The sequence below is a fragment of the Prionailurus bengalensis genome, chromosome A3 (assembly GCF_016509475.1).
Source record: "Prionailurus bengalensis isolate Pbe53 chromosome A3, Fcat_Pben_1.1_paternal_pri, whole genome shotgun sequence".
In the NCBI taxonomy this organism is placed as follows: domain Eukaryota; kingdom Metazoa; phylum Chordata; class Mammalia; order Carnivora; family Felidae; genus Prionailurus; species Prionailurus bengalensis.
The window spans coordinates 100,612,039-100,635,590 of NC_057354.1; the positions used below are offsets into that span (position 1 = coordinate 100,612,039).

Here is a 23,552-nt window from a genome sequence, read left to right on the forward strand (position 1 = left end):
TGGAGATTTTCTTAGAACCAAGGAAGGTGGCAGCTGGGTGGATGGCTTGGGGACTCACCAGCCCACTTGCCAGTGAAGAAGCTGAGCTGTCCAGAGGTCAGGGGGTCTGCCTTGATCTGCTGCATCTTAGCAGCGTGACCCAGGCCGGTCAGGAAACCGGACCGGCCTCCATTTCCTCATCTGCAAAATGGGAGCAGAGATGGCCACCTCCCAGGGAGTGTGTAAGACAGCACATGCAAAGGAGGGCAGCGTGGTGCCCGGCACGAGGGAGTAGATGGTAGCTCTGAGCGCCGATTCACTCACTTCTGGCCTTAGGCCTGGGAGGACAGCAGTGGACAGGACGGCGCGACCCCCTCCTTCCCTCGGGAGCTCGCACTCGAGGTATGTGGGGTGAGTGAGGGGACGATGATGGCAATCGTACCAACAATAATTCGTGGCACGGAGGGGTGTGGGAGTCCACATACGGTGCCTCGGGAGTGCAGGGGAGAGGCACGTTTTTCTCAGCCTGCAGTGGAGGTGGGGCCTGGGGGGTGAAGAGACTGGACTCGAGTTAGCCCCGATTATCCTGGACCGGGAGACAGCAGGGACCCAGCCACAAAACCCTGCCCTCCTGGAGTTTATGGTCCAGCCGGCGGGCGTAACTCCAAGTAAAGCTTCAGGGCAGCATGGGGTGTGTGGACTGTGCTCTCGCAATGCTTGCCCAGCATACCTGGACCCGGTTCTGCGGCTGGCGTCTTAGCACAGGAGGGGGCCCCAGGGTTACCTGCTCTCATCCTCAACGTTGTCTGATGAGGGGGTTCATTCTTCCCGGTAGGACAGTTCTTCTGTATGTCACTGACTGACTGAAGTTTGGTCGTCTCCACTGGCCTCAGTCAATGGGGGGCTTAGACTGCTGGACCCACCCATGCTCCCACCTGGGGGGCTGGGGCCCGCAGGGCAGGGGAGCCTCTTAGCTGCCCAGGCAGCTGTCTGCACACTAGCCTAGAGCCCCTGGCCACCTCAGCCGCTCCTCTAGTGAGGAGCGAACACAAGGGGGACCGGGCGAATCAATGGCATGTACCAGCAGCAGTGGTTTTCAGTCTCACCCTGGAGTTACATCGTCAGCTGCCCCAGGGCAGGGACTCTAACCCCGTGCCTGTCACAGAGCTGGCACCCAGTAGGGACTGAGTACATCTTTGATGAGTAAATGAATTCTCCCAATTCATGGTCCCCAGGCGGATTCTCCTGGCCCACAAGGGGCTCTGGCCGTAACTTTGCAAATCTTAGATGGCTGGGACCTCAGAGGGCCCTCCCAGCCTGGACACAGTGGGATCCTTGATTCACACCATGTTCCCGCCCTCAGAAAATAGCAGCCAACTCCAACTGCTCATAAATTTCCTGCCTGTCACCCCTGGCGCCCAGGCCAGGCGGGGCGGGAGGCGCTGGGGGTGGGCTGGTCCATACCTGCTTCCAGTTCCCTGGGAAGTTGGGAGGCCAGAAGCCCAGGCCTGTGCTTGTGCCCAGAATAACCTCAGCACAGCCTGGCCCGTGGAGATGTGAAAACACATCTGCCAAATGCAAAGGTGTACAGGCTGGGGTGTTGGAGAAAACACAAACACCCGCGGTTTACACAACATAACTCCACTTTCATAAACTACTATATAGGTGCCAAGCATACTTAAATAATAAAAATCTTAAAATACAAGTAAACAAATAAATACCCAGACAAACAAACAAACAAAAATACTATATAGGTAGGTCTAAGCATAAAAATATATGGAACAATAAGTCACCCAAGGCTATCAGTGGTTTGCTCCTAGTGGGGAGACTGAGGTGATTGAAATGTTGTTTCTTCTGTTCACTCTTCTTTATTTTCTAGTTTTCCTATAATTAACATGTCCTGTGTAATGTTTTTAAAAACTTAACTGCTTTATTGAGATCGTATATAGTTCACCTGTTTAAAGTGTCCACTTCAGGGTCACGTGGGTGGCTCAGTTGGTTAAGCGTCCCACCCTTGCTTTTGGCTCAGGTCATGATCTCACAGTTGGGAGTTTGAGCCCCACATCAGGCTCTGTGCTGATGGTGCGGAGCCTGCCAGGGATTCTCTCTCTTTCCCTCTCTCTCTGCCCCTCCCCTGCTTTGTGTGCACGCTCGCATGCTCTCTCTCTCTCTCAAAATAAATAAATAAATTTAACAACAAAAAAAATTACTTAAAAAAAAATATGTCCACTTCAGTGGTTTTTAGTATTTTCACACCTATGTGCAGCCATTACCACAATTTTAGAACTTTTGTATCAGGCAAAAAAAAAAAAAAAAAAATACCCTGTATGCTTTAGCTATTTCTTCCTACCCCACGGTCTTCGCTGTCCCTCAGTCCTAGCCTACTCTGTGGATTTTCCCATTCGGGACAGTTCGTGTAAATGGAATCCTGTGACACATGGTCTTTGGTGCCTGGCTTCTTTCACTCAGCACACTCTTCTCAGGGTTCATCCATGTTCTGGAAATGTGTTAGAGCTTCATTTCTTTTTGTGGCTGAATAATATTCCCTGGCATGGATACACCACACTTTGGTTATCCATTCATGAGGCAAGAGACATGCCTTATGTGATTTTAGAAGTTGTGTCTACATTTTTAAAAACAATCCATTGGAAGCAAATTGGTCAAGATGACATAAACTTACTTTGAGACTTTTCAGCCTGTGATGCCTTTTTTATGTTTCTAAACACCCATTAGTCAAACCGAGGACTCAGCTTTTTCCAGGAACGTGAGCCAGCACCTTCCAGTGTTCCCACTGTGTGCCAGGCCCTGCTGGGTGGGGGGGGGGCACCGCTCCATTGTCTCATTGATTCTTGGCAACTGGAAGGTGAGTACTGTTACTAGGTTCACTATAAAGATGAGGAAACTGAGGCATAGAGAGATGAACTCACTTGCCCAGAGCCCCATAGCCTGCTGACTTTGGGGCCAAGGTGAACGCCAACATTCTGCATTTAGAACCAAACACAGAACCCCCTTTCCAGCCCAAACGTGGATGTACTTAAAAGTGAAAGAAAAAATAATACCTAATAGCATGGGTCTTGAAAAATACTTTTCCCACGTCCTCTCTGCTTGTCTTTTGTATTTAAAAAAAATTTTTATTTTAAATGTTTATTCATTTGAGAGAGAGAGAGAGAGACAGTGCGATCAGGGGCGGGACAGGGAGAGAGGGAGACACAGAGTCCGAAGCAAGCTCCAGGCTCTGAGCCATAAGCACAGGGCCTGACACGGGGCTCGAACTCATGAACTGTGAGATCATGACCTGAGCCAAAGTCGGACGCTCAGCCAACCAACTGAGCCACCCAGGCGCCCCTTGTGTTTTTGTTTTAAACTAACATCTGAAACCTGACTATTCTTTTTAGGACAAACTAATGCAAAAGAAGGGATTTCCGTTCCATTAGATGTCTTTTTCTGCATGTAGAAGGCTGTATCCAAATTGCTAAAATGTAAAAAAAAAAAAAAAATGTATAATTTAAAAATAATGAAAAATGGTTAAGTAGGTAACATGGACTGAAAATGAATTTAAAAGGTAAAATACCTTAGAAAGCAGACACAGTCATTTTTAAATGCCCCTAAAATGGTAAAATTGCCCTGCAATACACAGAAGTGATCAAAAGAGGAAACCAATCCACCTAAAGCCAGAGACAGACTTGGTAAGCAGAGGACATAGAGTCAGAATAAAAAATTGGAGGTGAACAAAAGCAAAAAATGATGCAGAATTGTTCCAGGGTTCACAACAATTACCCCAAGTTTCCGTAAAGCAAAGGCATATTTTCAAAAATGTGAAGTTACATTTGAAACAGGAAACATACTCCATGGTATATAAAAGCTATGGTGAATAAAATGCCTGTGACTGGAAATATTTATTCACGTGTTCAACAAATATTTATCAAGATGCTAGTATGTGTCCAGACTGTTCTAGGCTCTCGGGCTACATCAGGGAACAAAACAGACATGTCCCTGTCCTTGTGGAGCTGATGTTCTGACCACAAATGATGTTCTGACCACAAATGAACAGATTAAGAAAAATGATTTCTAAATGTGATAGACTCAGCCACTTTGCCACTCTGACCAAATCACCTCCATCGGACTCAGCACGTCAGACCGCAGAAAGGGACCTGGGAGGCCATCTTGCCTAGTCGTGTTCAAAGTTTATTTTCACTGCAGAACCTGTTTAAAGGGCATCTTCTGTGGTAAGGGGCTGGGATGTAGGAGACTTCTGTGAGCAGTGAGCCAAGAGCCTTTCCCCTCTGTACCCAGAGCCTTGGCCCAAAGAGGAAACACCACCTATAAATCCCAGAGCTGGATGGGGTTCGGGAGGCCCTCTCAGGCTGTGCTTCTATGTGAGGTGACATGGGATGTTGCCACCAGTTTCATGAGAAGGGGTCTGTAGTACGGTTGCCAAAGTTGGGGGTATTTGCCAGCCCTCTCTGTCACATTTGTAATTATGTGCCTGTAATTAATACACACACACATACACCCTGCCCCTTCTGAAGGGGCATCCATGGGTTTGTCTCCTAACCCTTCAGCCACAGCTGATCTGTGGAGGAAATCTGGTTGAGGCTGGACCACCGGCTGCCTCCACTGGGACATTTGAGTTGGGGCGCTGAGAGACTGGGCCAGCTGGTAGGCAGGAAGGAAGCAGATACTTGATGTGGCCGAGTGCTGCTTCTGGGAGGCACCTAGAGGGAAGGGCCACAGATTGACTCAGGGTGCAGTTGTGATCACAGGATCATAGGAGTTCAGAAAACAACGAGTAAATAAAGTCTTGTGAATTTCTTCATTGCAGGACTTTTCAGTCCTTTAATACGCTAATATATGTAGTGACTTTCCAAGGTGGGGTCAAGGTCTGAAATGTTGCCCAGACTCCCAGATGGGATAACCTCACCTGCCTAATGTGCGTACCCTTTGGGGGGAGTGCAAATCCATGTGTGTGCTGTACAAGCGAAGGAATTAAGCACAGAGAGGGAGAGTGAGTCCCCCAAAGTCACAAAGCTGGTTAATCACAGAGGAGGTCCTGGCACCCAAGGCCTCCCGGTGTTCTTCCCACCACGCCCCATTTGACATAAGACTTCCACGTATGGATGATACGTGTGCTGGGATTCCTGTACCGAGGTGGGCGGTGGGAACACAGGTCCAGTGTAGACACCAGGGAAAGGGTGGGAGCAAGAACTGAAGGTCAGGCTTTGGCGAGAAGAACCTGGCTCCCTTGCTCTTGGGTGGTAGTCATGGCTTCCACAGGGCCTGAGGGCCAGTAGCGAGCCCGGGCAGGGCCCTGGCGCCTTGACCGAGTAGCCAGTGGGACAGCTCCGGCCCGCCTGCCCAGCCAGCTTTCTGCGCCGAACCCCCAGACCGCAGGCCGGCTGGACAGAGAGGAACTCTGGGCCCTTCTCCGCAGGGCCCGCCCAGGCAGCCAGCGACTGGCTGACGCGGGCTGTAAATCACCCCGTGGACCACAGACCCTGTGCCATCCCCACGGGTTTCCTTTCCGCCTCTTAATCCTCCTCCTCAGACTCGGTAACAAAAAGCAGATTCCTGCTGGGGCCAGCCACGCACCGCATTGTGGGCTCGGAGGATGTGAGCCGGGACTCACCCCACCAAGATGCTCCCTCTTCTTTCCTTTCTCCCTTCTCAGCCTCTGCTAGCTAGGGGACGCCCCCTCCTCCTGGCCCAGCTCTCGCCCTCCTCGGACCCCACTTCCAGCCTTACCCCAGCCTCGCACCCTGGCCGCTGGCCAAGCCCGGCGCCCCAGGCCTGCAAGGCTCACCGGGGCCTGTGGTTGGCAGGCCCTCCAGGCTGTGGTTTGGCCCCATCCCGGCTCCCCAAGCCTCCGGTTCAGCAGAAGCAGCTTCTCTGTGGTAGAACAAACATTGTCGATCCGCATTCGAATCCTGATGGCCGCCAGCTTCCAGCGCCCCCTCTCCACCGGCGATGGCTCACCTCTGAAATGAGGGTGCGGAGAAAGCCCCCCTGGCATGGTGGAGGTGCCTGACAGATGTTTTGCTTCAAAAACGAGTACTTAGCTGTTTGTTCAGGGTTGTTGCAAGAATCCCAGAGAAGCGGTATTTGGAGCTGCTTTCGTAGGAGTGTGCTGTGCCAGGTTAGGGCACTGCTGTTGCTCTTTGGCGTGTTTGGGTAGACTTGGAGGCCTCGCAGGACCCCCCGCCCCACCCCCCACCGTGCTGACCTCCCCCAGAACCTGAAGTCCCAGCAGCCCCTGTGACCTTTCCCTGTCTTCTGTCCCTGGTAGCAAGTCACACCCTGCGGTCAGTTTTCTCATGAGCGACACCAGGTTCAGCTGCCAGAGTGAGGGTTCCAAAGGTCGGGACTGCGAGGCGCGCACGACGGACGGTGCAACCTAGTGGTTTTCAAACTAGGCTCCTGCGCACCCTGGGTTCTCAGAGATGTCCCAGGCCTCCCGTTGGAGGGAATGCACCCTGTGACCCCCTCTCCCTGTGTCCTCCCTACCCTGCTACTGCAAACACACCAGACCTTGTTTATCTGTTTTCTGTGTTAGGGTTTCACGGGTTAGACTTCATTTCTGCTGCTTAAAAGAAAGTTTGAAAATTATTGACCTGCTCTAGCTGTGTCAGGAAAACACTGAGGCCCAGAGGAGTTAAGTGACTTGTCTCAGGTCACCCACCTGGTGGGGTGGATGGACAGCACCTAGAGGAGGCCCCTGGACTCCTGGTATAGTGCTCTTGTCTGAACAGCGTAGGGAAAAGGGGCTGCGGGTGGTCATTCCTGTGGGGGGAGGGGGCAGACCTGACTCACATGCCTCAGAGGTGTGACCCGGAGGACTGTGTTATCAGCACCAGGTGTCCCTGAGCCCCCCTCTAACCCCTGCAGCCCTGCCCATATCCCCAAAGCGGCCAAGTCAGCAATGGCTCTGAAATGCAGAGTGAGGAGTAAGGGGACAGTGTGGGCTCTGGAGGCAGCCAGTTCTGGGTCCAGATGCCGGCTCCATCACTTACTGAACCCCTCAGGATGCAGTCCCCTGCCTGAGCCACACAGGTCCCTCCCGGGGCAGGAGCCAGCAAGGATCAAGAGAGAGGAGGTGCTGGGGTGCCAGCTCCTGGGATCAGCTGGCCTTTAGGAAAGAGGAGAGTCAAGTTTTTCTGATGGTTGGTTGTTTCTTTCAGGAGTGACTGGCCCCGGTCTAGACCAAGGATGCTTCCGTGGGCCCTCGTTCTGGTCAAGCCCAAGGAGAAGGTGAGCTCTCCAAGTCCAGCCTTGTCTTCTCCAGGATTCCACCAGATGCTCAGACCACTGCCTCTCAGGGTGGGGCAGGGGCACACCTGCCTCCCTCTTGCCCTCCTGTCCCCCCTCAGCCACTCTGGTGACTCTGCACTTTGCCCTCGGCCTGGTGGGGAGGGGAGAGCAAAGCCTCCCCCTTGCCCAGGGCCTGAGGCCCCTGTCTGGCTGCAGAAATTCATTGCCAAAGATTCCACAGAGACACTGAAGAAATGGTGGTGACAAAACCCCACGGCAGAAAGCCACCCCATTGCTCTAGGACTTTTGCTCCTCCTGTTGCCCGAGTTCCATCTCAAGCCAAAGACGAGTCAGCAATCCCACAGGAAACTCATGGAAGGGATGGACATTTGGTGACCATTGGAAGCACTCAACCCTCTGACCTGGCACTCTCTTTCTATGCTGGGTCCTGAGCTGGCTGGGTACAAGATAAGCCTTCTGGGGGCTGTGAGAGGGGGCTGGGGGTGCTTATATGGAGTGGGATGTGAGATCCTGGCCCTCTTCTCTCCTTCCCACTGGCTGCCTAGGCCTCTGACCCTGATTGTCAGTGTTCTGGTCCAGGCTTCTTGGGCCCTGAGCATCATGGCAAGGGAGTAAGGGGGAAAAGAAACCAATTTGACCACCCCGCACCCCACCCCAGGGTCTTGTCCCCCAAGGTGACCAGCCTAAAGGGTCTTTGCTCCCCAGCCAGCCCAGCCAGCCACTCCTTGCCCATGGCCCACCCTCCTGGCTGGGAAAACAAGATGGTGCCCTGCATGAAGGCCAGTCGTCTGTTCCCGGTTATGCAGGGGGTGGGCAGAGGGAAGGAAGGGACCAGGGAAATGGGCCAGTAAGGTGGCGAGGGGCATGTTCAAAGCCAAGGCCTATTCCTTCCTTGTGCTCAAAAGGCCAAAGCTGTTCACATCTGTGCTCAACCATCTGCTTCAAATTGAAGTAAAAGCCCAAACATGCAAAGAAAACACTTGCTCGTGTTGAATGGACTCTGTGGGCGACCAGGACTTTGGCTGGTCAGTTAAGGGGGAGTTGTGGGAGGAGGGGAGAGGCTGGTGTCGGCCTAGAAGTTGAGCATGTGAGAGAGTGTGTGTGTGTGTGTGTGTGTGTGTGTGTCAGGGTGTAGGGAGCCCTCACCATGACCTCAAATCTGGACTAGTGACCAGGAGGCCTGGTCAGAAACATGTGAGGAGCTCTTTCCACTTCATACCTCACTTAATCCATTCCACGAGTTTATGAGGTGGGAACTGTCATTTTAATCCCATTTTACAGATGAAGAAATAAGGCCCCAAGGAGACAGTGATGGATCTGGCCCTCAAATCAGGGTGATCTCACGCCAAATCCTGTGCTCTTACCCCCTTTCTGGCCCCCTAGTCCAGTCCCAGCCCAAAGTCTTTGTGTGGCCTTGTCACATCACTTCACCTCAGTGGGCATTTGGGGGTGGGGAAGAGGTCATAAGGTAAGAATGGGGAGAGGACTCTCAGGGGCAGGGCTGCCCAGGGAGATGGGAGGTGATGAGGAAAGGAGCTATGCTCCTGCAGGGTGCACATTTGTCCCTTGGTTCAGCCCAGCCACGCCGTCTCTGTCTGCTCCCTCGGATCCTGGACCGGGTCCTGAATGTCTGCAGGTGCAGCTGACTGACAGGAGCCTCCTCCCCCTGCACTAGTGTTTCCCAGGCACGGCCCTTTGCCAAGAACCAGGTTGTTGGACAGGTCCTGGATCTGGGACAGAAGTAGGGGACCCAGACTGCTCAGAGCACTCCTCAGAGCAAAGGTGCCCTGCAAGACAGAATGGGCTTGGGATGGGGGCTACAAGGGGATGGTCACTGGGGTGCCCAGGTGGCTCAGTCGATTGAGCATCCAGCTCTGGATTTCAGCTCAGGTCATGATCTCATGGTGGGGAGATCAAGCTCTGCGTTAGGCTCGGCACTGACAGCATGGAGCCTGCTTGGGATTCTCTCTCTCTGCCCCCCTCTCTCTCTCTCTCACTGCCCCTTTCCACTCTCTCTCAAAATAAACATTAAAAAAAAAAAAAGGTTGGTCACCTAGGGCTCCAGGCACAAGGCATATCCCCACTCACTTGTCTCCCTGACTTTCTGAGTATTGCTGGTGACACTTCCTAGGGAAGCAGGAAATGTAGACCAAACAGCATGAAACTTATTGACATAAGAGGACCCTTTCTGTTACTAAAAGGTGGGGAGGTACCCTCATCCTGCTGCCAGGGGACCAGACCCCATGGCCTCACCACCCAGAAACAACCTGTGGCTTCCGCTCCCACCCCTTTCTTATTCCTGGCCTTTGTAACATACTTCCCTTTCGTTCTGAAGCATCTATTGGTCATTAGCTGCATTATCAGACATTAAGCTGGGTGTTCACAATGGAGGAATGGATCTCACACAGCACCTGTCTTCACGGAGCTCATGGACCTGTACAGGCAGATAAGCAAATAATTATGATACAGTCAGATGACTAAGATGTTGTTGGGAATTTCAGGCAATTCCTCCAAAGAGGCCTTGGGAGTTGGGTCTTTAAGGATGGACAGAAGTTTTCTCTGTGCAGAGGAATGGGAGAAGGGCTTTTAGGAATACCCAGCCCTGGCGGGACATTGGAATCACCTAAGGAGATTATGATTATTGATATGAAATATTTATGCCAAAGTCCCATCTCCAGAAATTCCGATGTATTGGTCTGGAGTGTGACTTGGGCATTGGGATTTTTTAATGTTTAGTTTTGAGAGAGAGAGAGAGAGGTAGGGGCAGAGAGAGAGGGAGAAACAGAATCCAAAGCAGGCTCCAGGCTCTGAGCTGTCAGCACAGAGCCCAACACAGAGCTTGAACCCATGAACCGTGAGATCATGACCTGAGCCAAAGTCGGTGCTCAACCAACTGAGCCACCCAAGCGTCCCTGGCATTGGGATTTTTAAAAGCTCCCTAAGTGATTCCAAAGTGCTGGCAAGATTGAGAGCTACTGGTTTAAGTGGGCTCAGGTTTCTGACAAAAAAGTGATTTAGAATCACTGATGTGGGATACAGGCCAGGCCAAAAATGTGGATGGGTGGACGTGGGTGTGTGTGTATAGCTCTGTGTGCACATGAGTGCACATATGTGTGTGAACGATTGAAAGTTCATGCTTTTCTTTCTTTTTCCAGCTTCTCCCCCAGTACAGCAGCTTGTGTTTGTGCATACACACACACACACACAAATGTACACTCCTTCCTGCGTACACATGCACATCTGTATACACGCTTGCAGATATTCCCAGGGAAGGGCGATCCATTTGAGGTAGATTGAGATTGCCAATTTCACTGGCAGGCTTTCAGGCCATTTTATGGAAGCAGCCAGGCAAGAAGACCCTCTACAGGATAAAAATTATGAAGAGCCACCCCCCTCACGTCCCAGTCCAGCGGAGGGTTTGTGATCACAGAGCCCTGCAGGTTTGTTTGCGGCACAGCCTCCTGCTTTGTTGTTTGCTCTGCGTCCTGAGCTCACGTGCCGGTGATGGCTCATCAATCACCAGCCACAGAGGGACCCAGGGGACCTGCGAGTGACACATATGTCTGTGTGTGTACCTCTGAGTGCCTGCCTGGTTCCTGCAGCATGCATGCTTCCTGCTCTCCGCAGGACACAAACCACAAAGAACTGCTCCAGGACTCGGAGTTCCCAGCTCCACCCAGCTTTATAAAACTTCAAAATCTCTGTGCACATCAGCTGCACTGCTTCCTGGTTCTGGCCCCACATCATCCCAGAAGAGAGGCTTAAGTTCTGGGGAGGGCGGTCCATGAGTCCCTGGGCTCCTTTCTGGGCTCACAGCTGGGCCAGAGCCCCAGGTGGATTCCGTCTCCCCACACAGTGACTCCTTCCTGTCCCCATCACCATCACTCTGGCCTGAGACATCCTCCTACCCTCCCTCTACCAGCCTGAGTCCTCCAAGGGCTCCGGGCTGTCCTTTTTTCTCCGACCCACCCTCACCCCTCTCCCCTTTCTCACCAGCCTGCGAGGAGGAGGGGCAGGTCCCAGGGGCCAGAACAGGTAACAGCATGCAGGGACTGTGCTGGGAGCTGGAGGAACCCACAGAGCCCCTCATGCCCGTGATCCAGGGCGGAGATGTGGGCAAGTGCTGTGCTGTGGTCAGCCATGGTAGCCCAGCTGGGAGGCCGGAGCTGGCACTGCACTTGCCTCCTTCTGTCCATGCTGTTTTCTGAGCAGCAACGTAGTCATCACCAGTAGCCCAGTGACAGTCTGGCCTTCTCAGAGCAAGACTTGGACATCTCCAAGTGTTTCCTTCAAGGGGACTTGTAATGCCATTGTCACTCCGACCTCTTGCTGCCGCCAATCCTGCACAGCTGTGTTCTGTTTCCAGGCTCCAGGAGCATAGGGAGGCATGGAGGGGGACCTGCCTGGGAGGTGGGGTGGGGGTGGGGGGCCAGAGGAAGGGCAGCTGGCTTTTCCTTTGCTACCGCCCCCCCGCCCCATCCTGGTTCTCACCTTGGCACACTCCTCCCCTCTGATACCCCAGACCCCAGACAAGCTCTGTTTGCCTTCCTGAAGCCGGGCACCCCCAAGGAACTTGTATTTATAAATAACGACCTGCTTTTACAGATATTTGGGCACATGTCTAATCTCCAGATGAGCTATGAATTCCTAGAAGGCAAAGATTGGGTCTAATTCATCTCCAAATCCTCGAAAAGGCCTTGCAAAATGTATATATTGGTTTCTTTGTTAAATGAATAAAAAAGTGGAAAATATGGTGATTCCCGCATTTACTTTCTTCCTTCCACAAATAGCTACCACGCAGCTAATTTGTTCAAGATCCCCACAGAGTGGGACACAGGCGTTTTCCAAAACCTCAAAGAGGCTCCAAGGGAGAAGGGCCAGAGCAGAGTGGAGCCTGGGCTGTGGGCACTTTTGCTTTTTCTGCAGCTGAGCCTTTTGAGACCCGGCGAAGAGGACAGCTTCAGAGCACACGGGCCAGGCACGGAGGAGGTAAACTGTGGACAGGGTATGGATGAATGAATGAGCGCTGCCACACCCCCTGACCGCCTGCCTCAGACATCACCAATCAGCGGTGGCTCTCCTTCCCGGGCTCTGCGGTCGGAGTTCCTGACCGCGCTCCGGGCAGTCACTGTTAATCAATCGAAGAGATGCGCTCTCTCTGCCTTCCTGGAGCAAGTTTCGGTAGGAACACCCTCAGACCAGCCTGCTGGGTGCACCGCCAGGAAGACCGGACTGAGGCTAGGTTAGAAGGCCTGCCTTCGCTATTGCTCATGGGGCTGTGTGGCGCCCCCTGGCTGGCCTGTCTTTGATCTGTTCCCGGCTGACCCTCCGCTGTGGCTGATAGTGGTTTATTTCTGAAGTCCCTCCCCTGGGCCCATCTCCGCCGGGGCAAAGTCCAGGTTCCTTAGCTGCCCAACAGATCTGTGGCCAGTGGTCCTCGCTGTTTTCCAGCGTCTCCAACATCCCCCCCAGTCTCTATGACCCCCAGTTTGGCATCCTGGGGTGCTGGCCGAATTCCAGGTTCCTTTTCTCTGGCTGCCCCTGAAACAACATGCTTTCTGAACCCTAGTGTTTGCTGCAGTGGAAACGGTTCCTTTTCAATCTAACTTTTCCTCTGCATCGGATCCACCTAAGGCCCCCTGGTTCCTCCCAGAACTGGAGTTCTCCCAGTCCCGAACCTGGGCACCCAGAGGGACCCTGCTTTACCCAACAGCAGTGGCCTAGGTCCTAAGGGTTCCTCTCTCCTGTTGAGATATAAATAAAAACATCTCCACCTCCATCCTATCTTCACAGAAGGCCAGCATCGCTCCAGATCTCTGAGGATTCTCGGGGGCCTTATAGCCCCATGATTATCTCAGCTTTGACTTCTTGGGTCCAGTGAATTCATAATCTCTCTGCCAATTGCCTCCTATGGCTGATGCTGTCTCTCTAACCTGCTTCAGCTCAAGGGAACACAGCCACATTTCCTCAATTTCCCCTAAACATCACTCACATATGGCAGTTGTATGTAGAGGAATTATTTTTCTCTTTCTTGATGATTTTTAAAGAAATGTTTACACTCACACACAAAAAACAAACAAGGCCTTGCCTTTTTCTTCCCAATTTATTTAGCTGATTTCATATATTTTTGACAGGTTCATCATGTTTCCGGCAGTTATAAATATTTTCCCCTCTGGCTTCACTCCCTGACACTACATTTCTGGGCTGTGACTCACCCTAAGTCGTCCCACAGCTGGGGCTTGAATCCAGCCTTTTTTCTTCAATCTAATATCCCCCTTAACCAACCCCAGGTCCCCACCAAACCCAGGCCAGACAACATGAGACTATAAAATATGATGTCCAGTGGAAAGGTCACGAGCAAATAGGGCGGCTGGCTGGGGCTCTCACCCACCCTCAGCTGAGCAGTATCCAAGGTCCTGCTTCTGGGGCAGAGATACATGGGGATGCATGCCCTGGGGCAGCCACATTTCTCCCTTCAGGCTTTCCTGTAAGGGAAGCCTGTCCCTCCTAAAACAGCTGACTGATGACACCACCAGGAACAGGGGACAGGACAAAGCCTGCCCCTCCCCCAGGAAGCAGACAGAGCCCTGAACTTAGCCCTGTGCCAGCCCCATACCCCAAACCACCTTCAAAGCCATCTGGCCCACAGACAACAAGCATTCATCCTCTGGGGTTTCATTTTCAGCTCCACACCAGAAGTTTCTAGAGAATTTCCCTCTTGCACACACATACATGCATGCAACACACAATTTTTTTTTTTTTTAAATAAAGAACTCAAAATGTTTCCAAGTTCCAAGAAAGAAATCTCCATTTTTGGGGAAGAAAATAAAACAAAAAGCAAGTTTTTTGGCACACTTTAGGATAGCTATGTTGACCTTTATTTTCTAAATAAAAACCCGGATTTGAAAAAGATTTTGGTGCCTCTTTCAGGTGTGAGAGGCAGCCTAGGAAGCCAAATTTGTAATTTGGGGAAGAGCTCTAAGATGAACAGGACTGGGCCTTCTAAGAACAAAGGGTTCAATGGTCCTCTCCATTGGGAGCCTCAGCGTAATATACTCCTCTGAAAAGTCCTGCAGTAGGAAAACATTTAACTTTGAGAAATGAGCGCCTCTCCAACTTAGTTCAGCACTTATTCTCTTTAAAAAAAATGCTGGGACACCTGGGTAGCTCAGTCAGTTAAGCATCTGACTTCAGCTCAGGTCATGAGCTCACGGTTCGTTCGTGAGTTCAAGCCCTGCAGCAGGCTCTGTGCTGACAGCTCAGAGCCTGGAGCCTGCTTCAGATTCTGTGTCTCCCTCCCTCTCTGCCCCTTCCCTGCTGGCGCTCTGTCTCTCTCTCTCTGAAAAATAAACATTAAAAAAATGTTTTTACTGTGGAAAAATGTATGTAGCATAATATTTGTCATTTTAACCATTTTTAGTGTCACAATTCAGTGGCATTAAATATGTGCACAATGTCGCATAACCATCACCACTATCTATACCCCAAACTTTGTCCTCACCCCCGTAAAAACCCTTCCCACCTCCCCACGGCCCCTGGGAGCCTCTATTCTACTTTCTGTCTCTATGAATTTGCCTATTCTAGGTAACTCATATAAGTGAAATTTTGTACCATAATTTGTCCTTCTCTATTAGCCTTAATACACTAAGCATAAGGCTTTTAATAAGGTCTGTTCATGTTGTAGCCTGTGTCAGAACTTTATTCCTTTTTGTGGCTGAATAATATTCCGTTGTATGTATATGCTACATTTTGCTTATTCATTCTTCTATTGATGGAGCACACTTAATCTTTATTTCATACCCCTGTCTCTCATGGGACACTAAGAGGGTTCCCTGGAGCACAGTTTGAAGACTGCTAGTGTGTGAAGCCACTAGAATGTTTGGAGTTTGAATGGGCCAGGATTTTCTTACCCACGTGCTTGCCCCAGGCACTGCCGGAAGTGCTCTGGTCAGCTCAGTCTCCAAACTCAAGGCTGGGCTGAAGCCACGAGAGGTGAAGCTGTCTGAGAAGGACCTTGGAGGGGTGCTCAGTGGTCAGTGCTTGGGGAGATGAGGGAGAGCCTTGCCCTCTAACCCTCACAGGACACATGGCCCTGCTTGTGCTGTGGGGACCCACTGGGATGACTGACAGCTCAGTGTTGGTGACATCTGTCAGGCCTGCCTTCCCGGGCTTTGATGGTAGGACTGGACAGGAGCCAAACTTGAGGGGAGCAGTTGCCTGAGAGGCCCCGGCCCCCTCTTGGCAGCCTCACAGGTGCGCCCTGTCCTTCAGGGAGCTGGACGACGTGTTCTGAACCACTGCCCCTCCTCGCCCTTCCCTGTCAGCACTTCCCATGGAGACCGCTTTCTAGCAGGCAGGCAGACCCTCGAGGCTCAATCCCCCTGTAGAGGGTCTTCCGCTGCTCTCTCCTCCCCCACGAGCGGGTCTGGGAAAGGCAAGCGAGGCAGCAGCCAGAGTCGAGCCTCCTGTGACTGGGGGAGAACCTGGTCCCCTCCGGGGACCTGGAGGCCTGGCGTCCAGCTTGGCCGCCTCTCTTGACTACAAGTAGCCAGTGGCTCTGTGACCTCCAAGGTCTCTCAGAGCGATGTCCAACCTGGGTCCCAAACTGCGTGGGTCCTGTCTGTGTGCCGGAGGTCAGGGCTCAGGTTACAACCCCACACACAGGCTCTACCACCACAAGGAGCTGGAAGCCATGCCTCGTTCTTGCTAGAACGGCTGTTATGTCTCCTCCCCAGAGATTATCGTCTAAACCAGAGAACTATTTGAAGGAGCAGAGACCTTGCCAGAGTTGTGAAGCAAAACAAAAAAGCAACGGCATCTTTAGAGAAACTACAAATAAACGAGCGGTCATCCTTCTGATCTGGGTACAGGTCACCTCCTCAGCCCCCAGCCCCGTCCCCTCAACGGAAGGCCCTTTACCCTTTATCCAAACTCCATGTGGCTGGGGCCCCCCAGGACACCTCCCTTCCCCTCACGTCACTGATACTTGGATCTCCTTCCATCTTCCTGGCCCAGATGTGGGCTCCAGGAGGGCAGGGAGGGGGTCCGGCTGTCCCCCTCTGCAGGCCCCGAGGCCTTGCCATACAGCACGGCTGCTCTGGGGTGGGAGGGCTCCTTGGGATTCTTTGCCCTGGTGAGGGGCTGCAGGCTGAGCCCAGAGGGTCCTGCCCATCCCACCCCGGCCTGCGGGCCATCCTGCCAAGCCCAGCAGAGATTCAGGTGAAGGAGAAAATTATCAGGTAAGAGGAGTGTTCTCAGTGTGAAAGGAATGAGAAGCAGGAGCCAGATGGAGCACACAGTGAGGGGAATCGGTGACGTTGAAGCTTCTCCAGCCCAAAGCTGTGCAGAGGATTGGAGTAAAATCGCCTCCCCCACAGGACGAGGTTGGGGGTGTTCACCCTTGCTGGGGCCTGTGAGCACCTGCCTCCTAGGGCCTGAGCCCACCTTGAGACCTGCCTTCTCCCAGAGCTCTGGCCCCCTCTCCCACCTGGGCCAGTCTATTCTCAGGGGGTTTTCTTCCTGGCTCACAGAGCCCAGCCCTGCCAGGAGCCAGGCCTCTCTTGGTTCTTCTCTGTCCTCTGAGGGAGCCCATTTTTGCCTCCTGGCTTCTTTCCTCTCCCCAGCCTGGTTTCCTCAGGTGTGGGTTCAGGGTTCAACAGCATACCCCAGGCCTCTCCTGGCATGCAGATTGTCACAGGTGCCAGGGGCCCTGACGCTGGTTCTCAGCCCTGCCGCTTACTCCTGTGTGACCCAGGAGAAGGACTCCCCTCTCTGAGCCTCCGTTTCAATTCATAAAGTACGTGGTTGGAGGACATGATGACTATATCTTCTTCCAGCTACATAATTCTGTCACTCTAGAAGTTATCGGTCAACACCAGGCTGAGTTAAAAATCTATTTAAATTAAAAAAAAAATCTACTTAAATTCTATTCTAATTTCACCATTTTAAGCCTGCCTGCCCCATCAGGCATCACCCACGGTGGGAAGGAAGAGGCATTTCATTCCATCTGCTTTTCTCACTCAGGACTGGCCTTGGCGGGCCTGTCCTCTCCCCTGGCCCTCTGAGCCCCTCCCAGGGCTGTGGAACTTCCTCCCACCCGGTCCTTAGTCCTCAGTCAGGGGCTCGTTTCCTCCCCAGGGGCCTGAGCACTTTCCCAAGGAGCCAGTGCCTTCCTTGTTGCCAGGCCGCTTACTCAGAGGCGGGGCCTGGATCCTCTTGGCAGGTACCGACTTGCTGTAGATGAGACTTAATTAACACAGGATCCGATTTCCTCCGGTCCTGGGTGAGAGGCACCGCCTCAGGCGCTCAAGGACACAGCAGCGTGGTCCATTGTTGTCTGGAGAAGTCCAGCTGCTGCCCCTGCACTGCTGGCAGGGTCTGTCAGCTGCTGTCCTCTTGCTCCTCCTTGCTCCGGGGGGCTCTTTTCGCTTCCCTCCCTGAGGGGTTCATTCAAGTACACGCCCACCCTCACGACTGAAGTCCTTCTCCAGGGCCACATCTTCCAGCCCTCTCGCTCAGGACGTTCATGATGCTAAGTCCAGAGTTGGCCCTCAGTGCTCACCAGAACTGACCTGTCCACACATTTGATGCAGCCCATCCCCTGTCCCCGAAGTAGCACTCTGTCCCTCTGGGCTGCCTCCTACTGCTCTGGCTGCTCCTTCTCAGCCTCTTTGGCTTGTTGGCTGTCCTGGGGCTCAGGGCTCTGGTCTGTCATTCTCTCTCCTCCCTAACCCTTTGCAGGTCAATGACTTCCAGATTCATAGCTGCGTTCCAGAGACGGCTACATCCCTCTCAGAGGAAAACCGGGTCCTACAGCCTCCTCCAAGGCCTGCACCCCCTGCCCTGCTTACCTCCCTGACCCCACCATCTACCCCTCCCCTCTCTGTGGTTCTTTGACACACCAGACTAGCCCGCCTCTGGGCCTTTGCATCTGCTGTTCCCCCACCTGGAATGCTCTACTCCACAATATCCCCATGACCTTTTCCCTCGCCTTCTTCCATTCTTTGATCAAATGCTGCCTACTCGGTGAGGCCTTCCCTGATTATTCTATTGTAAATTGCCTTCTCTGCCTACTCAGTAATTCCTTTCCTCCCCCTGGAAGGTAAACTCGCTGGGATCAGGGAGTTTTGTGTGTTTTAGTCACTGCATTCCTGGTGTCTAGAACATTGCCTGGCACATAGTAGTTGATCAACAAATATTGGTTGAACAAATGACTGGATGCTTCAGTGTTTGTCCCTGTACATATGTCTTCATGTTCTGGGGGTTTTACTTCTGCGAGTAAATCCCGGAAGTGAGACTGTTATGTCAACTGCACATAGTGTAGAGTACTTTTAATTTTAATAAACAACCTCAGATTATTTCCCCACGGGGTTGTAGCAGGTCATGCCCATTTCCCTGCCTGTGCTGGATGTTATCTCACTCTTGATTCTTGCCAACGCACTAATGAGGGGAGAGGCATCTCATTGTTTTAATTTTCATTTTCCTGACTAACTAGAGCAGGATGTGTTTCTTATTTATTGACCTCTTGAATTTTTCTTACCTCTGTTGAATGTCTTGTTCACAGCCTTTGCTCATTTTTTGGTTTTGGGAGTGGTGGTGGGGGGAACACCTTACCTTTTCTAATGAGCGTTTAAAGGGAATCTTCATTTCTTAAAAAAAAAAAAAAATTCAGGGACGCCTGGGTGGCTCAGTCGGTTGCGCATCTGACTCTTGATTTCAGCTCAGGTCATGATCCCAGGGTCATGGGATCAAGCCCCGCATCAGGCTCTATGCTGAGTGTGGAGCCTGCTTAAGATTTTCCCTCTCCCTCTGCCCCTCTCCCCTGCTCACTCTCTCTCTCTCTCTCTGAAATGAAATGAAATGAAATAGAATAGAATAAACCAAATAATTCTGATACTTATGAAGGTTCTGGAGCTGTTGTCCTAGAGTGAGTATCCTGGTTTGCCACTGGGATCCCCTATGAGTTTTGGAATTAAAGATGTTTTAAAGTTTTTTTCTTGCTGATTCTCCATATTTTCTACAATGCATGTTGTTACTTCAAAAAGATGAAAAACAATCATAGGAAAGTCGTGCTGTGATTCCAATGATGATTAGGATGTACTTTTTTATGACAGTTACATAAAAAGCCTCTCTGTGTATAGAAACTCTAACAATGGATCAGCCAAAATGAAAAGGTGGGGAGAGATTATGGGTAAACTTTCCTTACAATGGGTGCCAGGTGAGTGAGGCAGGGAAGAGGTGATGGTGAATCCCTAGTGGAAAAGGATGAGCTGTAGGAATGATGGCACTTGGCCTACAACACTCTAGGCTGTGCCTTGGCAGACATCACTAATCAATCACTTCAGTGGTTTCTCTGAAGTCTAGATTCAGCCTTAGAATCTTTCTCAACCCAGTAGGCCAAGGAGCCACCAGTCACAGATCAGAGTTGGGGGGCAAGATGAAACCCATTCACTCACTCTCGCCCAAGCAAGGGGCAGTGCAATCAGCCCCACAGAGGCCTCTCTTGCTGGGGCAGGGGCATGCTCCCCAGTGACCTCATGGCTGCCCCGGAGCTGCAGTCCAGTTGGTTGCTCCTGCCCAGAAGGGGCACCTAGGGTATTTTCGACCTGCACTGGCTCCCATCATGAAAGCTAGCATCGCTTTCTGGAATCCCTTTTCCTCAGGACTCTAGGTCTTGCTGGTAACTGGGAACACTGTCGTCAGCCTGGATGTTTGCTCTGGATTTTGCCCAGACCCTGGCACATCCCCTCGGGATGTCATGGCACATCCCGACTCTCTAACCAGGCTCTTGGCCCTGCCTGCCTCTCCTTCCTGCCCTGCACTTGGCTGGCCTCAGAGCTGACAGATTCACCAAGACTCACTGCAGTTTGCCAAGGATTCCTCACTGACCCTCCTCCTCTACATCAGGTAGGTTGATTAGAAAGGATAGGAGAAAATATTTTTTTAACAGCTTTTTCTGTTTGGGGAGAAACAGTAAATGATACAGAAAAATGACATAGAAATGTATGGAAAAAGTCGGCAGTAATTTAACCACCTGGAGATAACCATTGCTATTAAGTTGGCAAACACCTTTCCCAGTCACCTCTCCGCCTCCACACCCGTTGAGATATGTGTATATAAATCGTCTTAAATGGGATCATGCTGTTAGTCAACCTGCGTTTTTCACTCATCCATATGCCATGAACATCAGAAAGGATGCCATTGATGAAAAACATATTTTCCTGCTCCTAGAATGTAAATTAGATTCCACCAGATTCTTTTTTTTTTTTCAACGTTTATTTATTTTTGGGACAGAGAGAGACAGAGCATGAACGGGGGAGGGGCAGAGAGAGAGGGAGACACAGAATCGGAAACAGGCTCCAGGCTCTGAGCCATCAGCCCAGAGCCTGATGCGGGGCTCGAACTCCCGGACCGCGAGATCGTGACCTGGCTGAAGTCAGACGCTTAACCGACTGCGCCACCCAGGCGCCCCTCCACCAGATTCTTTTTGTTCACCTAGCATATCTGCATTTTTGCTTCTTTTGAGTCAGAAACTTAATTCATGTCCCATTTCTTTCCCACAGTAATAGATCACCAATTTTTAGCCGGGTGTATAACCACTGCAATAAAGGCAATATATGCCAGCTCCCCCTGGACTATGTGTGGTCACGTGACTGAGTTCTAGTCAATGGAGTACGAGCGGAAGAAGCGTACATACAACTTCCCAGATGTGTCCTGTGGTGGTTTTATATATGTCCACAAATTCTTTGATAGTCCTTCTTGCATGAAGGTGAAGCCTAATCCTCCTCCCTTTAAGTGTATGCTGTACATAGGGACTTGCATCTAATGAACATCATGTGGCAGAAGTCACTGTGTGTGACCTGCAAGATTTAGGACCGAAGAGGCAGTTGGCTTCCCTCCTTGCTCTATCTTGTAATAACCACTCTTGGGAAGCCAACTGCAAGGTCATGAGGACAATCAAGAAGCCCTGGGGAGAGGCCCATGTGGTGAGGAACTGAGGCTTCCTGCCAATAGCCACACGAGCCATCTTGGAAGCAAGTTCTGAAGCTTTCGGTCTAGCCCTCAGATGACTGCCGTCCTGGTGGACATCTTGACTGCAGCCTCTGAATTCCTGACTCAGGGAAGCTGAGATGATAAATGTTGATTGTTTTAAGCAACTCAGTTTTGAGGTAATCTGTTATGCAGCAGTAAACACCCGATACACGCCCTTAAGAGGATGGGTGGGTCTTCCCTTCCTCTTTCCCCTCTCTCTGGATGGAAGGTGGATATGTGAAGTGCCATCTTGGATCTTGCAAATGAGGGCAACATCCTGGGAATGGAGGAGCAACAACATGGATGGGGTCTGGGCCCTCAGCGGCTTTGTAGAGCAGAGTCAGAATAACAACACACTTGTCTGAGAGGGAACTCAACAGCCACAGTAATAAAGCCAGAGCTTCCCAATGTTGGGCCTCCCTGGTGTGCGTAAATGGGGTCCAGGTGTGTGAAGCTACTGTTGCCTTCATCCCTGGGCCAGCGGCTTCTGCACACAAGCAACCCTGTTCTTTTACGCCACTGAGCTATATGATTGTTATCGTTTTCTCTGGGTGCCAGCATGGAAATAAAACTTGGGAAGCTTTGGATCTCTGTCACAACAACCAAATTTTATCCTAACAAAGGCATCTTGAAAAGTGAGACATCACTTAATATGTTTAACATGCATTCTCCTAACTAAGGCGCCTGGGTAGTCGTGCCCTGAAGGGATCTGTCACATCTTGGCAGGTGAGGCTGGCGGGTGTTGCAGGTGGTCAGGCTTTCCCCAGGTCCAAGAGGCCCCACCGTGTTGGCGGTCACTCACCCTGTCTGGGCTGAGGGCCAACTGTGCAAACAAAGGAACAACCTTTCCTTGCCAGCCTCAGAGAACTGGCTGCCTTTGAGTCCGGCTCCCTTCCCCTGACCCCGTCCATTCCCCAAGATCCCTTTTCTTTTTGGACTCTGCCCACCTCAGGGACAGAGGCAGCGACAGATCTGAGGCAGACACAGTTCCTCTTCTCATAAACTGTTTAATGTCACTTATCCCTGATGATGGTTGTGGGTCACACATCCAGACAGAATCAAGCCTCATTTGGGCAGAATGCTTTTAAGAGGGATGGGACTGGGGCTTTCCTGATTTCACCTACTCAGGACAGCAGAATCGCAATTTTAATAGCTAGGTAAGTTTCACCTGACCCAGATAACCAGCTGAAGGTATCCTTTTCTGTGTTTAAACTAAGGACTATATGAAGTCAACGAAAGGATTTGTTTTAGCGTGAATGACTTCACATTGTGATGTGAAAACGACATACATGTTACAATATCGCTTAGGCAAACACAAACTCAAATCTGTATGACCGTGAATATTCTATAGCGGCATTCTGGGGTCACCGCCCGGCAGTTTCTATTAACTAGTGGGAACTCAGAGCAGTGTGGCCAGGAAATGGCACCGATGTGGACCTAGCGGGCTCCCTTAGGCCCTTCACACTCGCTCTCTCTACTGCTGCTCTTGGGATCCGGTGTTTTCTTGTTTCAGGGCCCTTATTTTAAAATTAGTTTCAGGATCTCATAAGGCAATCGCGTATAATTGGCGAGCAATAAAGGGTTTTTTTCCCCTTTCTTTTTTGGGGCGACTTTTTATTCTGGTAAAATATATATAACATAAAAATTTAACATTTCAATCATTTTTATTTTTATTTATTTATTTATTTATTTTTAAAAAGCCTTTTTTTTTAATGTTTATTTTTAAGAGAGAAAGAGTGCAAGCAGGGGAGGGACAGAGAGAAAGGGAGACACAGAATCTGAAGCAGGCTCCAGGCTCCAAGCTGTCAGCACAGAGCCCAGTGCGGGGCTCGAACTCACAAACCACAAGATCATGACCTGAGCCGAAGGTGGACGCCACCCAGGCGCCCCTCAATCATTTTTAATTGTACAATTCAGTAGTACTAAGTACCCTCACAGTGTTGTATAGCCGTCACCACAATCCATCTCCAGAGCTGAAACTCAGAACGCATATAAGTTCCCATTTACCTGCCCCCAGCCCCTGGTAACTGTATTCTACTTTCTGCCGTTATGAATGGCCTATTCTAGCTACCTCATATAAGTGGAATCATACAGTATTTGTCCTTTTGTGTTTGGCTGATTTCACTCAGCATAATGACTTCCATGTTGCAGCACGTGTCAAAAGTTCCATTCCTTCTTATGACTGAGGGTTAAGTTTTTAATCAACAGATTTTCACCGAGGTTGGATGTTTCCAACGCATCCTGCAAAATTCCTGCATTTATTAAGCCTGGAATTG

The 23,552-nt window shown here is 51.1% G+C and overlaps 1 protein-coding gene across 1 annotated transcript in view; it reads left to right on the plus strand.

Annotated features, from left to right (window-relative positions):
• ATOH8 (atonal bHLH transcription factor 8) overlaps positions 1–11,996 on the plus strand; it is a 35,948-nt gene extending 23,952 nt beyond the window's left edge. Inside the window, exon 3 of the mRNA XM_043603887.1 lies at positions 7,155–11,996. Within this exon, the coding sequence (XP_043459822.1) occupies positions 7,155–7,160 (6 nt within the window). The 3' untranslated portion in view covers positions 7,161–11,996. The remainder of the gene's footprint in view (positions 1–7,154) is intronic.
• Positions 11,997–23,552: the final 11,556 nt, after the last annotated feature.